Raw genomic sequence first — 17,336 nt, forward strand, 5'->3', positions numbered from 1 at the left:
ATTCCATTTAGTTTCAGCATATGCCATGGATGAGTCTATTGTCGTCCCAGATTTCTCTAAAGTAAAGTTGAACATTTGTTTGGAAAGCATGCTGCATAAATATGAGTCCAGTAAATAAGAAAGATAAATATGTAGAGAGTGGCTTACTTTAAAGTATTATAGGCAGAATGAAGTTTTATGAAGAGAAAAAACATCAATGTGTGAAAACAGAAGACAGAAATAAAAAAAGTAGTTTCCCCTTAGGAAATGTTTTCAATAATCATTTTATGTATTCACTTTACATATTGATCACAGCACCCTCCTTCCTCTCCTCCTAGTTCCAACCTTACAAATTCCTCCCCACATTAGCCCCTCCATTGCTCCACAGAAAAGGGTAAGCTCCCTTGAATATCACCAGCCTGGGACATCATGTCCTACCAGGCCCATCTTTCCTACTGAGGCCCAACCAGGCAGTCGAGTTAGGAGAAGTGTATCCAATGGGAGGCAGCAGAATCAGAAACAACCTCCTCTCCAATTGTTAGGGGATGGCATTAATACCAAACTACACATTGCTACAAAAGTATTGGAGCTCTGGGTCCAGCTCGTTCAAGTTCTTTGGTTGGTGGTTCAATCTATGACAGGTTAGTTGACTCTGTAGGTCTTCTTATGGTTTCCTTGACCACTCAGCTCACTCAGTTCTGCCTGCTACTCTTCTACAAGACTGCCTGAGCTCTGCCTGATATTTGGCTGTGGTTTTCTGCATCTGTTTTCATCTGCTGCTAGATGAAGTCTCTCTGGTCCCAGTTATGCTACATTCCTGTCTGCAAGCATAGCAGAGTATCATTCATGGTGTCAAGGGTTGGCTCTCTCGAATTGGATGGGTTTCAAGTAGGGCAGACATTGGGTGGCCATTCCCACAGTTTCTCCTCTATCTTTATCCCTGAACATCTTGTAGGCAGGACAAAATTGGGGTTAAAGGCTTTGAGCGTGGGTTGATGTCCCCTCCCTCCACTGGAAGTCCTGGCTGGCTAAAAGAGATAGCCAGTTCAGACTCCATACCCTCACGGTAGGAATCTCAGTTAGGGTTACGCCCAAGAGCAATTCTCAACTTCATAAGAAAAACAAAAAACCTAGGACAACTAAAACAATCCTGTACAATAAATGAACTTCTGGAGGCACTACCAACCCTCATTTCAAGCTGTGCTACTGAGAAAATAGTAATAAAAAGTGCATGGAATTGGCATAGAAAAAGACAAGTTGAGACCCCACCGCCTGGTCAGGTGGGCACTCCTGAGGCTGCAGAGCAGAAGAGACCACCAATACTGCCCACGCCTGCCCACATCCCTGGCCCAAGAGGAAACTGTATAAGGCCTCTGGGTTCCCGTGGGGGAGGGCCCAGGAGCGGGAGGACCCCTGCTCCTGAGACACCGCCAGAACCTGAAGGAAACAGACTGGATAAACAGTTCTCTGCACCCAAATCCCGTGCGAGGGAGAGCTAAACCTTCAGAGAGGCAGACACGCCTGGGAAACCAGAAGAGACTGCACTCTGCACACATCTTGGACGCCAGAGGAAAACACCAAATGCCATCTGGAACCCTGGTGCACTGAATCTCCCGGAAACGGCTGCGCAGATCTTCCTGGTTGCTGCCTCCTCAGAGAGCTCGTGGGCAGCACCCCGCGAGAGAACTTGAGCCTCAGGACCACAGGTAAGACCAACTTTTCTGCTGCAAGTGACCTGCCTGGTGAACTCAAGACACAGGCCCACAGGAACAGCTGAAGACCTGTAGAGAGGAAAAACTACACGCCCGAAAGCAGAACACTCTATCCCCATAACAGGCTAAAAGAAAACAGGAAAACAGGTCTACAGACTCCTGACACACAGGCTTATAGGGCAGTCTAGCCACTGTCAGAAATAGCAGAACAAAGTAACACTAGAGATAATCTGATGGCGAGAGGCAAGCGCAGGAACCCAAGCAACAGAAACCAAGACTACATGGCAGCATTGTAGCCCGATTCTCCCACCAAAACAAACATGGAATATCCAAACACACCAGAAAAGCAAGATCTAGTTTCAAAATCATATTTGATCATGATGCTGGAGGACTTCAAGAAAGACATGAAGAACTCCCTTAGAGAACAAGTAGAAGCCTACACAGAGGAATCGCAAAAATGCCTGAAAGAATTCCAGGAAAACATAAATATAAAAGTAGAAGCTCTTAGAGAGGAGACACAAAAATCCCTGAAAGAATTGCAGGAAAACACAATCAAACAGGTGAAGGAATTAAAAATGGAAATAGAAGCAATCAAGAAAGAACACATGGAAACAACCCTGGACATAGAAAACCAAAAGAAGAGACAAGGAGCTGTAGATACGAGCTTCACCAACAGAATACAAGAGATGGAAGAGAGAATCTCGGGAGCAGAAGATTCCATAGAAATCATTGACTCAACTGTCAAAGATAATGTAAAGCGGAAAAAGCTACTGGTCCAAAACATACAGGAAATCCAGGACTCAATGAGAAGATCAAACCTAAGGATAATAGGTATAGAAGAGAGTGAAGACTCCCAGCTCAAAGGACCAGTAAATATCTTCAACAAAATCCTAGAAGAAAACTTCCCTAACCTAAAAAAAGAGATACCCATAGGCATACAAGAAGCCTACAGAACTCCAAATAGATTGGACCAGAAAAGAAACACCTCCCGTCACATAATAGTCAAAACACCAAACGCACAAAATAAAGAAAGAATATTAAAAAGCAGTAAGGGAAAAGGGTCAAGTAACATATAAAGGCAGACCTATCAGAATCACACCAGACTTCTCGCCAGAAACTATGAAGGCCAGAAGATCCTGGGCTGATGTCATACAGACCCTAAGAGAACACAAATGCCAGCCCAGGTTACTGTATCCTGCAAAACTCTCAATTAACATAGATAGAGAAACCAAGATATTCCATGACAAAACCAAATTTACACAATATCTTTCTCCAAATCCAGCACTGCAAAGGATAATAAATGGTAAAGCCCAACATAAGGAGGCAAGCTATACCCTAGAAGAAGCAAGAAACTAATCGTCTTGGCAACAAAACAAAGAGAAAAAAGCACACAAACATAACCTCACATCCAAGTATGAATATAACAGGAAGCAATAATCACTATTCCTTAATATCTCTCAACACCAATGGCCTCAACTCCCCAATAAAAAGACATAGATTAACAAACTGGATACGCAACGAGGACCCTGCATTCTGCTGCCTACAGGAAACACACCTCAGAGACAAAGACAGACACTACCTCAGAGTGAAAGGCTGGAAAACAACTTTCCAAGCAAATGGTCAGAAGAAGCAAGCTGGAGTAGCCATTCTAATATCAAATAAAATCAATTTTCAACTAAAAGTCATCAAAAAAGATAAGGAAGGACACTTCAAATTCATCAAAGGAAAAATCCACCAAGATGAACTGTCAATCCTAAATATCTATGCCCCAAATACAAGGGCACCTACATATGTAAAAGAAACCTTACTAAAGCTCAAAACACACATTGCACCTCACACAATGATAGTAGGAGATTTCAACACCCCACTCTCATCAATGGACAGATCATGGAAACAGAAATTCAACAGAGACGTAGACAGACTAAGAGAAGTCATGAGCCAAATGGACTTAACGGATATTTATAGAACATTCTATCCTAAAGCAAAAGGATATACCTTCTTCTCAGCTCCTCATGGTACTTTCTCCAAAACTGACCATATAATTGGTCAAAAAACGGGCCTCAACAGGTACAGAAAGATAGAAATCATCCCATGCGTGCTATCAAACCACCACGGCCTAAAACTGTTCTTCAATAACAATAAGGGAAGAACGCACACATATTCGTGGAAATTGAACAATGCTCTACTCAATGATAACCTGGTCAAGGAAGAAATAAAGAAAGAAATTAAAAACTTTTTCGAATTTAATGAAAATGAAGGTACAACGTACCCAAACTTATGGGACACAATGAAAGCTGTGCTAAGAGGAAAACTCATAGCGCTGAGTGCCTGCAGAAAGAAACAGGAAAGAGCATATGTCAGCAGCTTGAGAGCACACCTAAAAACCCTAGAACAAAAAGAAGCAAATACACCCAGGAGGAGTAGAAGGCAGGAAATAATCAAACTCAGAGCTGAAATCAACCAAGTAGAAACAAAAAGGACCATAGAAAGAATCAACAGAACCAAAAGTTGGTTCTTTGAGAAAATCAACAAGATAGAAAAACACTTAGCCAGACTAACGAGAGGACAAGAGAGTGTGTCCAAATTAACAAAATCACAAATGAAAAGGGAGACATAACTACAGATTCAGAGGAAATTCAAAAAATCATCACATCTTACTATAAAACCCTATATTCAAGAAAACTTGAAAATCTGCAGGAAATGGACAATTTCCTAGACAGATACCTGGTACCGAAGTTAAATCAGGAACAGATAAACCAGTTAAACAACCCCATAACTCCTAAGGAAATAGAAGCAGTCATGAAAGGTCTCCCAACCAAAAAGAGCCCAGGTCCAGACGGGTTTAGTGCAGAATTCTATCAAACCTTCATAGAAGACCTCATACCAATATTATCCAAACTATTCCACAAAATTGAAACAGATGGATCACTCCCGAATTCCTTGTATGAAGCCACAATTACTCTTATACCTAAACCACACAAAGACCCAACAAAGAAAGAGAACTTCAGAACAATTTCCCTTATGAATACCGACACAAAAATACTCAATAAAATTCTGGCAAACCGAATCCAAGAGCACATAAAAACAATCATCCACCATGAACAAGTAGGCTTCATCCCAGGCATGCAGGGATGGTTTAATATACGGAAAACCATCAACGTGATCCATTACATGAACAAACTGAAAAAACAGAACCACATGATCATTTCATTAGATGCTGAGAAAGCATTTGTCAAAATTCAACACCCTTTCATGATAAAAGTCCTGGAAAGAATAGGAATTCAAGGCCCATACCTAAACATAGTAAAAGCCATATACAGCAAACCAGTTGCTAACATTAAACTACATGGAGAGAAACTTGAAGCAATCCCACTAAAATCAGGGACTAGACAAGGCTGCCCACTCTCTCCCTACTTATTCAATATAGTTCTTGAAGTTCAAGCCACAGCAATCAGACAACAAAAGGAGGTCAAGGGGATACAGATTGGAAAAGAAGAAGTCAAAATATCACTATTTGCAGATGATATGATAGTATATTTAAGTGATCCCAAAAGTTCCACCAGAGAACTACTAAAGCTGATAAACAACTTCAGCAAAGTGGCTGGGTATAAAATTAACTCAAATAAATCAGTAGCCTTCCTCTACACAAAAGAGAAGCCAGCCGAGAAAGAAATTAGGGAAACGGCACCCTTCATAATAGACCCAAATAATATGAAGGACCTCGATGTGACTTTAACCAAGCAAGTAAAAGGTCTGTACAATAAGAACTTCAAGACACTGAAGAAAGAAATTGAAGAAGACCTCAGAAGATGGAAAGATCTCCCATGCTCATGGATTGGCAGGATTAATATAGTAAAAATGGCCATTTTACCAAAAGCGATCTCCAGATTCAATGCAATCCCCATCAAAATACCAATCCAATTCTTCAAAGAGTTAGACAGAACAATTTGCAAATTCATCTGGAATAACAAAAAACCCAGGATAGCTAAAACTATCTTCAACAATAAAAGGACTTCAGGGGGAATCACTATCCCTGAACTCAAGCAGTATTACAGAGCAATAGTGATAAAAACTGCATGGTATTGGTACAGAGACAGACAGATAGACCAATGGAATAGAATTGAAGACCCAGAAATGAACCCACACACCTATGGTCACTTGATTTTTGACAAAGGAACCAAAACCATCCAATGGAAAAAAGATAGCATTTTCAGCAAATGGTGCTGGTTCAACTGGAGGTCAACATGTAGAAGAATGCAGATCGATCCATGCTTATCACCCTGTACAAAGCTTAAGTCCAAGTGGATCAAGGACCTCCACATCAAACCAGACACACTCAAACTAATAGAAGAAAAAGTAGGGAAGCATCTGGAACACATGGGCACTGGAAAATTTTCCTGAACAAAACACCAATGGCTTATGCTCTAAAATCAAGAATCGACAAATGGGATCTCATAAAACTGCAAAGCTTCTGTAAGGCAAAGGACACTGTGGTTAGGACAAAACGGCAACCAAGAGATTGGGAAAAGATCTTTACCAATCCTACAACAGATAGAGGCCTTATATCCAAAATATACAAAGAACTCAAGAAGTTAGACCGCAGGGAGACAAATAACCCTATTAAAAAATGGGGTTCAGAGCTAAACAAAGAATTCACAGCTGAGGAATGCCCAATGGCTGAGAAACACCTAAAGAAATGTTCAACATCTTTAGTCATAAGGGAAATGCAAATCAAAACAACCCTGAGATTTCACCTCACACCAGTGAGAATGGCTAAGATCAAAAACTCAGGTGACAGCAGATGCTGGCGAGGATGTGGAGAAAGAGGAACACTCCTCCATTGTTGGTGGGGTTGCAGACTGATACAACCATTCTGGAAATCAGTCTGGAGGTTCCTCATAAAATTGGACATTGAACTGCCTGAGGATCCAGCTATACCTCTCTTGGGCATATACCCAAAAGATTCCCCAACATATAAAAGAGTCAAGTGCTCCACTATGTTCATCGCAGCCTTATTTATAATAGCCAGAAGCTGGAAAGAAACCAGATGCCCTTCGACAGAGGAATGGATACAGAAAATGTGGTACATCTACACAATGGAATATTACTCAGCTATCAAAAACAATGACTTTATGAAATTCGTAGGCAAATGGTTGGAACTGGAAAATATCATCCTGAGTGAGCTAAGCCAATCACAGAAAGACACACATGGTATGCACTCACTGATAAGTGGCTATTAGCCCAAATGCTTGAATTACCCTACATGCCTAGAACAAATGAAACTCAAGACGGATGATCAAAATGTGAATGCTTCACTCCTTCTTTAAAAGGGGAACAAGAATACCCTTGGCAGGGAAGAGAGAGGCAAAGATTAAAACAGAGACTGAAGGAACACCTTCAGAGCCTGCCCCACATGTGGCCCATACATATACAGCCACCCAAATAGACAAGATGGATGAAGCAATAAAGTGCAGGCTGACAGGAGCCGGATGTAGATCGCTCCTGAGAGACACAGCCAGAATACAGCAAATACATAGGCGAATGCCAGCAGCAAACCACTGAACTGAGAATAGGACCCCTGTTGAAGGAATCAGAGAAAGAACTGGAAGAGCTTGAAGGGGCTCGAGACCCCATATGTACAACAATGCCAAGCAACCAGAGCTTCCAGGTACTAAGCCACTACCTAAAGTCTATACATGGACTGACCTTGGACTCTGACCTCATAGGTAGCAATGAATATCCTAGTAAGAGCACCAGTGGAAGGGGAAGCCCTTGGTCCTGCTAAGACTGAACCCCCAGTGAACTAGACTGTTGGGGGGAGGGCGGCAATGGGGGGAGGGTGGGGAGGGGAACACCCGTAAGGAAGGGGAGGGGTGGAGGGGGATGTTTGCCCGGAAACCGGGAAAGGGAATAACACTCGAAGTGTATATAAGAAATACTCAAGTTAATAAAAAAAATGGGTCCATTCTATTGTATTGTTTGGGCTCATCAAATATCAAGTGTCCATAGGTGCATGGGTTTATTTCTGGATCTTCAATTTTATTTCATTGATCAACTTGTCTTTTTTTTTTTCACTTTTTTTTTTTATTAACTTGAGTATTTCTTATATACATTTCGAGTGTTATTCCCTTTCCCGGTTTCCGGGCAAACATACCCCTAATCCCTCCCTTCTTTATGGGTGTTCCCCTCCCCATCCTCCCCTCCTTGTTGCCCTCCCCCCAACAATCTAGTTTACTGGGGGTTCAGTATTAGCATGACCCAGGGCTTCCCCTTCCACTGGTGCTTTTACTAGGATATTCATTGCTACCTATGAGGTCAGAGTCCAGGGTCAGTCCATGTATAGTCTTTAGGTAGTGACTTAGTCCCTGGAAGATCTGATTGCTTGGCATTGCTGTACATATGGGGTCTTGAGCCCCTTCAAGCTCTTCCAGTTCTTTCTCTGATTCCTTCAACGGGGGTCCTATTCTCAGTTCAGTGGTTTGCTGCTGGCATTCGCCTCTGTATTTGCTGTATTCTAGCTGTGTCTCTCAGGAGCGATCTACATCCGGCTCCTGTCGGTCTGCACTTCTTTGCTTCATCCATCTTGTCTAATTGGGTGGCTGTATATGCATGGGCCACATGTGGGGCAGGCTCTGAATGAGTGTTCCTTCTGTGTCTGTTTTAATCTTTGCCTCTCTCTTCCCTGCCAAGGGTATTCTTGTTCCCCTTTTAAAGAAGGAGTGAAGCATTCACATTTTGATCATCCGTCTTGAGTTTCATTTGTTCTAGGCATCTAGGGTAATTCAAGCATTTGGGCTAATAGCCACTTATCAATGAGTGCATACCATATGTGTCTTTCTGTGATTGGGTTACCTCACTCAGGATGGTATTTTCCAGTTCCGACCATTTGCCTAGGAAATTCATAAAGTCATTGTTTTTGATAGCTGAGTAATATTCCATTGTGTAGATATACCACATTTTCTGTATCCATTCCTCTGTCGAAGGGCATCTGGTTTCTTTCCAGCTTCTGGCTATTATAAATAAGGCTGCAATGAACATAGTGGAGCACTTGACTTTTTTATATGTTGGGGAATCTTTTGGGTATATGCCCAAGAGAGGTATAGCTGGATCCTCAGGCAGTTCAATGTCCAATTTTCTGAGGAACCTCCAGACTGATTTCCAGAATGGTTGTACCAGTCTGAAATCCCACCAACAATGGAGGAGTGTTCCTCTTTCTCCACATCCTCGCCAGCATCTGCTGTCACCTGAGTTTTTGATCTTAGCCATTCTCACTGGTGTGAGGTGAAATCTCAGGGTTGTTTTGATTTGCATTTCCCTTATGACTAAAGATGTTGAACATTTCTTTAGGTGTTTCTCAGCCATTGGGCATTCCTCAGCTGTGAATTCTTTGTTTAGCTCTGAACCCCATTTTTAATAGGGTTATTTGTCTCCCTGCGGTCTAACTTCTTGAGTTCTTTGTATATTTTGGATATAAGGCCTCTATCTGTTGTAGGATTGGTAAAGATCTTTTCCCAATCTCTTGGTTGCCGTTTTGTCCTAACCACAGTGTCCTTTCCCTTACAGAAGCTTTGCAGTTTTATGAGATCCCATTTGTCGATTCTTGATTTTAGAGCATAAGCCATTGGTATTTTGTTCAGGAAATTTTCCAGTGCCCATGTGTTCCAGATGCTTCCCTACTTTTTCTTCTATTAGTTTGAGTGTGTCTGGTTTGATGTGGAGGTCCTTGATCCACTTGGACTTAAGCTTTGTACAGGTCACCTGAGTTTTTGATCTTAGCCATTCTGACTGGTGTGAGGTGAAATCTCAGGGTTCTTTTGATTTGCATTTCCCTTATGACTAAAGATGTTGAACATTTCTTTAGGTGTTTCTCAGCCATTCGGCATTCCTCAGCTGTGAATTCTTTGTTTAGCTCTGAACCCCATTTTTAATAGGGTTATTTGTCTCCTTGCTGTCTAACTTCTTGGGTTCTTTGTATATTTTGGATACAAGGCCTCTATGTGTTGTAGGATTGGTAAAGACCTTTTCCCAATGTGTTGGTTGCCGAAACTGGCCTTTTTATTGTAACCAGCAATTCAAAGATTTCCTGTGGGTAAGACCAATGTATAACCTGATCAAGCAAGTCTACCTCAAACCCAAAATAAGCAAGCCAAATAAATAGGACACCAGTGGAGAAATACCTAAAAAGCTGGTACTGGAGTCATTTCCAAAGCAGAGCTCTGACTCCCTCCCCAACAGAGGAAGCATAGGAATTTTATGTAAGGTACATACATCTTCATAGAGATGGGTGTGAACTTTCAGTCATGAGCATTTTAGGATCACATTCCCTGAGCATGCTCACTTTAAAGTGAGGTACAGAACTGCCTCCCAGAGGCCTCAGCTTTCAGGATGACATTTTAGTTGACAGTAAAACAAAGGATAGCTTGAAGGTGCTGAGTGAAGGGATCTGTCCATGAAGGCATCTGCCTCATTTGATCAATAACAAATTGACACATGTTGTTGTCCTTGGTAGTTTTTTTGTTCTGTTCTGTTTCATTTTGTTTTTGTGGTGACCCACTTTTTTTTTCTATTTTCCCCTCCTGATCAGGCCCCCTCAAAACCCTCCCCCTGAGAGTTTCACATCCCATCCCTCCTTCCTGCCGGACCCCACCCACGGCACCAGACCTCTAAACTTCCTGCAGCCTCCAGTCTCTTGAGGGTTAGGTGCATCTTCTCTGACTAAAACCACACCTGGGAGGCCTCTGCTGTATATGTATTGGAGGCTTCATCTCAGCTGGTATATGCTGCCTTCTTGGTGATCCACTCTCTAAGAGATTTGAGGGGTCCATGTTAATTCAGATTGCTGGCCCACCTACAGGGCTGCCCTCCTCCTTAACTTCCTACAGTCTTTCCCCAATTCAACCAGAGGGATCAGGTATTTCTGTTTGTTGGTTGGGTGCACATTTCTGTATCTGACTCTTTAACTTGCTTGTTGGGTCTTTGGAGAGCAGTCATGGTAGGACCCATTTTGTGAGTAAGGAAATATCTTCCTTTAAAATACCATAAGAACTGAATATTCATAAAGACCAAATAGCATAGATTATAAAGAATGATGGACACAGTTACAGATGTGCAACCCAAGTAGGGCCATGGGGAGTCCATGACCAGATACAGCTGAATAACACTGGAAGCTGGAAGGGGACAGACCTCTGCTGGCATGCTCTACATGTCACAGAGACACAGAGGGGTTTGAAAGGTAAAATAGACCTGTGAAGAGACAGTGGAGAATAAACCATTCAAGTCTCATGTGCTAGTCTCAGCTACCTGCAGAAGGAATGGTCCTACTCTGTCACTCATGGGTGAAATCTAGAGTAGCCAAACTCAAAGAAGTGGGAAGCAGGATGGTGGTCTGCCAGGCTATGGGAAGACAGAAATGGGATAATATTAGTCAAAGGACTCAAAGCCCCAATTGTGTAAATGGAACAGCAAGGAGTTTAAATGCATAATTACAATCACTAAAAATGATGTATGTAGCAATGTGCCTGATATTTGCTACACTGAAGATATTAAATTTCATGTTCTCCCTTCTTCCAGTGGCTTTATTTACTTGAAGTCATGGGTCAACTGTTCTCTTTGACAACTAATGAACAGGGTGAAGATTTACCCTCCAGCTTTGCAAAATATTTTAAGAAATTTAAGACAGGACACAAAATCATTTCTGAGGAAATCATCACTTCAGTTGAATTAAGCATGACAAAAGGGAACATTCAAATGGCAAACTCTGCAATCAGTGAGGCATTCAGAGAAATTGATAGTACACCGCTCAATGTTGCTGTCACCGGGGAGTCTGGAGCAGGAAAGTCCAGTTTCATCAATGCCCTGAGAGGCATTGGGCATGAAGAGGAAGGTGCAGCTGAAATTGGGGTGGTGGAGACAACCATGTGGAGACACAAATACCAACACCCCAGTATGCCTAATGTGGTCATTTGGGACCTGCCTGGGATTGGAACCACAAATTTTCCACCAAAAACATATCTAGAAAAGATGAAATTCTATGAATATGACTTCTTCATTATTATTTCAGCCACCCGCTTTAAGAAAAATGATATAGACCTCGCCAAAGCAATCAGTATGATGAAGAAGGATTTCTACTTTGTGAGAACCAAGGTGGACTCTGACTTACGAAATGAAGAGAACACCAAACCACGATCCTTTGACAGAGAAAAAGTCCTGCAGAACATCCGCCTTAACTGTGTGAAACACTTCAAGGAGAATGGCATGGATGAGCCACCAATCTTCTTGATCTCTAACATAGATCTTTCTGACTATGATTTCCCAATCCTGATGGACAAGCTGATAAGTGATCTCCCTGTATACAAGCGACACACTTTCATGCTCTCCTTACCCAATATTACAGATTCAACCATTGAAATGAAGAGACAATGTTTGAAGCAGAGGATTTGGCTCGAAGCCTTTGCAGCTGACCTACTGAGAATCCTCCCTTCACTGACTTTCCTCTTGGACAGTGATTTGGAGACTCTGAAGAAATGCCTGAAGTTCTATCGCACTGTGTTTGGGGTGGATGATGCAGCTTTGCAGAGTTTAGCTAAGGACTGGCAAATGCCGTTGGTTGAGCTCGAGGCCATGATGAAATCTCCGATCGTGTTCAAACCTACAGATGAAGAAACAATACATGAAAGGCTTTCAAGATATTATCATGATTACTGTTCGGCTAATGGACATTTACTTACTAATAATCGTGATCTTAGAGAAATATCTTACCTGAAATATTATTTCCTTGACATAGTGACTGAGGATGCTAAAACTCTTCTCAAAGAGATATGTGTAAGAAACAAGTTGGTTTCTAATTAGCATGAAGTTGTGTGGCTGTAAAAAAAAATGAGGATCGATGACAGAAAAATAGGATGGCGATATTGGAAATCAATATACTGTGTTTATTCAAGCTATTCAGACTTTATCCATATTTAGTGATTACATATCCACACTAGCTGTAGCAAGGGGACCAGATTTGTATAAATAAGGTGATAACTAAAAACTGTCTCCTCACTTTAAGTAACTCTAAGATCAAGTAATTCTACTTGCATTTTAATTTGTTAAGTACAAATTGACATCCACATTCAGGGTTAGCATTGTGGTGGTTAGTATTGTCAACTGGACAGACTCTAGAATCACCTGAAAGATTAATCTCTGAGCTTGCATTAGAGAAGTTATTTTACTTAAGTTAACTGAGGTAGGAAGCTCTGCCCACTCTGGGAGGCACCATTCCCTAGCTTGCATTCTTTGTGTATATGGAGAGGGGGCTAAGCATCAGCATAGTAGCATTCTTTCATAGCTCTTCAGTTGCTGTTTATTTAAACTGTGCACAAGTGGCACTAGCTGCTTCAAGGCACTTCAGGGACTTCTTGATAGTAATGGGCTGTATAACCTTGCACATGATAATGTAGGTGCTCTTTACAGAGATGTTAAAGGAGAAACCATAACCAGGCTGGAGAGATGACTCCGTAAACAAAGTAGACCTTGCAAGTCTGAAGACCTGAGCTCATATTCCCAGAATCCACATAAAGCCAGCATCTGTCATTCATGCACTTCTATGGTGAGAGGGGAGGCAGAAAGAAAAAAATTTTGGAAGATCACGGGGCCAGCTATCCTGCCACATGCAGGAGTGAATAAGAAGCCCTGAAACAAGCAAGTGAAAGGTAAAAGTCAACACACAAGCTTGTTCTCTGATCTCTGCATACATGCCATGTAATACTGTTCATGCCTGTATCACACATAGAAATACACACACACACACACACACACACACACACACACACACACACAAAGATTTTTCGTTAAAAAAAGAAGGAAGATTTGAGGCACTACTAGCTCAGGGGTATAATATATGCCTCACATTCATAAGGCCTCAAAGTCAATCCTAGCACTCAAGGAAAAGGCAAAAAGTGTGTCCAGGGATGGCTCCGAGGTTAAGATAGATGGATCAGAGTTTAAGAATAATGGTTGTTCTTCCAGAGGACCAGGATTCAATTGCTAGAACACATACAGTAGCTCAATGTTACCGGCACCTCCCATCCCAGGGAATCTGATATCATCTCTTGATCTCCACAAGATTAGGCATACATGCAAGGCATACATTCACACAATAATGGTAAATACAGGAAAAAATTTAGATATGTGGTTAAATTAAAAGGGTAGAGAAAAACGATAACCTAGAAATCAAAATAGCCGTAATAACGACTAAGAATTTTTAAAAAAAATCTATTTAGTCAGAATCCTTGAGAAAATAAAGAAGCTCTCTAATTGTATACCAGAACTAGGGGAGAAGAGGAAATTTCTCTGCTTTATACTGATCGGTGCTTTGGATGCTGTGATAGAAAATGGTTGCTCTACTCCACATCAATACCAAAAGTCATTTAATAAATTCTTCCTGAAAAAAAAAATGCGTATCTACTTGACATCTCCAGAAGCCCATAATAGCTTCAAAGTAATCTGGCCTTAGTATTACTGTTGGATGCTGATTGTCTTGTTGCACATTCGCTCATCTATATCATATCTTCCTTAAAATAAAGTACAAATAAACAGCATGTGTGTTAGTAAGACAGAAAGACAAACACAGAAGGAAGGGAAAATTTATTCATGGTGGGGAATGATTTCTTAAATAGTTTGAGCTGCTATACGCCTATGAACTAGGTGGCTTAAAGAATAGAATTTTTTTTCACACTTCTAATGACTGATGTCTGAGATCTGGGAACCAGTGTGGCCAAATCCTGAGTGAAAGTGTCCTTCCTGGTAATACCTTCACTTGGTCTTCCACAGTATGCAAAGAATGAGTACCTGTCGATCACATCATTTGGAATCCATTATCATGACCTAATCTGAGCATAGATGCCTCCCAAAGGCATTCCTCCTAACATTTTCCCACAGAGGGTATGGGTTATTAACATATGACTAACATATTAGAATTCAGACAAAAACAATCAGTCCTGAACAGGCTATGAAAATTATGCTGGTGATTCAGCTGCTTTCTTATTAGAAGCTATGTCACTCACAAACACATTGCTCCAAAGTATTTTTGCCATAAATGGAGATACAAACTTGCCAGAAAGATAGCTAATGAGAATCACCAGACAACCCCTGCTTCATTTAAGAAATAAAACCAGGGTCCAAACACCACCCAGACATGAAGGAACCTGGTCAACAGTTCTCTGCACCCAAATCCCATGGGAGGGAGAGCTAAACCTTCAGAGGGGCAGACACGCCTGAAGGAAGCAGAGAAAGGACTGGAAGAGCTTGAAGGGGCTCGCGACTCCATATGAACAACAATGCCAACCTACCAGAGCTTCCAGGGACTAAGCCACTACCCAAAGACCATACATGGACTGACCCTGGGCTCCAACCTCATAGGTAGCAATGAATAGCCTAGTAAGGACACCAGTGGAAGGGAAAGCCCTTGGTCCTGCCAAGACTGAACCCCACAGTGAACATGATTTTTGGGGGGAGGGCAGTAATGGGGGGAGGATGGGGAGGGGAACACCCATATAGTAGGGGAGGTTTAGGGGTTAGGGGGATGTTGGCCCAGAAACCGGGAAGGGGAATAATAATCGAAATGTAAATAAGAAATTCTCAAGTTAATAAAGATGGAAAAAATAAAATAGAAAAAAACAAAAAACAAAAAAAAAGAAATAAAACCAAAGAACATGTACACAATGTCTACTGATAATATTTAGATACTACTAGAATACAATGCACGTGAAAGAGAATTATGGCAAATAGTAATTCCCAGTTGTAAGGTCAAGAAAAGGAAAAAGCACCCTGCATAGAAGGTGCTCTTGATTCCCAGCCTGGATTTGTCTGAATGCGGAAAGTCATCACACAACTCAGGAACTATAAATAGTAGAGCCTAAACTGACCACATCAGCACCATAGAGACAAGGCATTTTTTTTTCTTTAAAGCAACACTGCAGCCATCAATGGTTTATAGCTCTGCAAGGAGTTGGAATGAAATACACACCATCTCACTGTTTCACATGGATACCTCTACTTACATAGTTCCCTCCCCTATGTAAGCTATTACTGCATGGTGCCATTGTAAGACTGAATATAACCACACCTCAACCTGACTTCCATGTGTGGTGTACCCTAAGAGGCTGCTTAAGTGGCTCAATCTTGGTACCACAAATTGTACTTAGCACTTTGGCTGTTAGAATGTCATCACCCTGTGCCAGCTGCTGCAGATCAGGGCCTCTAACCTTGTTATCACATTCATCAAGTCCTGAGACTCATCAGTTATAATTGTGGAGACACCAATGATGTCCAAATAGAATCAAAGCCAATGCAGCCTGTATAATAACCCAATATCTTCAGGAGAAAAGCAGATCCTGCTTAATTCTCCTACTCAATTAGTAAGACACAGACACACCTTACTGTAATGGTGGTTTAGACTCTGATAATGATGGTATAAGTTGAACAAAGACCTGCCTGGAGACAGAGCTTTTTACAACGCTCTATACCTTGGGCTAGCACAAAGAAGGTGGGGGATACCAAGAGAAATGACAAATTGGCCTGAAGTGGAAAGTTCAGTGATAATGCCAAGCAAACCCCAACAGATTGATTGAACAAACACCTCAATGGTCATGCAAGCAACAGCATGGAGTTCACCTTCTCACAAACTCACAGGAGCAAGCATGGGTGGTGGAACAAAAGCAACCCAACCCTGACAAAATGAGGGGATCCAGCTGCAAAAGTCCATATATACATTTGCCTTAGATACTGAAATGTATGCCTGCATCCAGCCAGTACCCAAAAAATTAGCTGTTAAAAGCACATCCCCCCCACACCCCACATCTCCTAAACCCTGCCCCAGAAACTGAAGATAATCTGACATAGCTAGCTATACGGCTATTTGACAAAATTAACTTCCAGCCAGAACTTGTCAGAAGAGATAATGATGACTGCTGTACACTAATAAATTAGAATACATCAAGGACACCTAAATGATTATAAATATGCATTCAACAACCTTTGGGGACACCAATGAAGAAAATATTTGTTTTATCAAAATGATAAACAAAATTGACAGACCTTAGGCCAAAATAACCAAAAGAAATAGAGAAGATACAAATTAATAATATTATAAATGAAAACCTTGTAACAAATATAATGAAAGAGAGCTAGGTCATTGAGAAATACTTTGAAAATCTATATTCCAAAAAATCTGGAAAATTAGAGATGTCTAAATATATATGACTTACCAAGAAACTATAAAACACCAAAACAGATCTCTAATGGGAAAACTGGGCCTAGAGTTTTGCTAGTGAATTTCTTTATTATCCAAAAGGCTATACAGGTAGTCTATTTCCTTGAGTCATGCAAATGGACACCATTCAAAGGACTACTCATTTTATCAAGAGGTCCAATATGTTGTCAGGTATGAACTATACATTTAACTATATCAACCTATTGTGGTAGGAATGCTAAAAGAACTATGCCAATAGTTTTGATCTGGGAAACTAGTTAAGATACTCAGTCAAATGAAAAACCCTTAAGGTGACCATGGAATTCAATGTGTTAAGCAGTTGCCTTTAAATAAGCAAATTAAGACTGAACGTGATTGTTGGGGGGAGGGCAGCAATGGGGGGAGGATGGGGA

The 17,336-nt window shown here is 41.3% G+C and overlaps 1 protein-coding gene across 1 annotated transcript; it reads left to right on the top strand.

The window, feature by feature from the left end:
- The first annotated feature begins 9,732 nt into the window (after window positions 1-9,732).
- On the top strand, window positions 9,733-12,550 carry LOC134483037 (interferon-inducible GTPase 1-like). The gene has a single exon (XM_087593690.1). It carries the CDS (start codon window positions 11,283-11,285, stop codon window positions 12,537-12,539), a length of 1,257 nt encoding a protein of 418 aa, XP_087449816.1. The 5' UTR covers window positions 9,733-11,282; the 3' UTR covers window positions 12,540-12,550.
- The last annotated feature ends 4,786 nt before the right edge of the window (window positions 12,551-17,336 follow it).

The sequence above is a fragment of the Rattus norvegicus genome, chromosome 18, assembly GCF_021556685.1.
Source record: "Rattus norvegicus strain SHRSP/BbbUtx chromosome 18, alternate assembly SHRSP_T2T, whole genome shotgun sequence".
NCBI lineage: Eukaryota > Metazoa > Chordata > Mammalia > Rodentia > Muridae > Rattus > Rattus norvegicus.

What these genes read in the sequence shown, in the direction of transcription:
- LOC134483037 (XM_087593690.1), top strand. Translation starts at nt 11,283, where the DNA reads ATGGGTCAACTGTTCTCTTTGACAACTAATGAACAGGGTGAAGATTTA.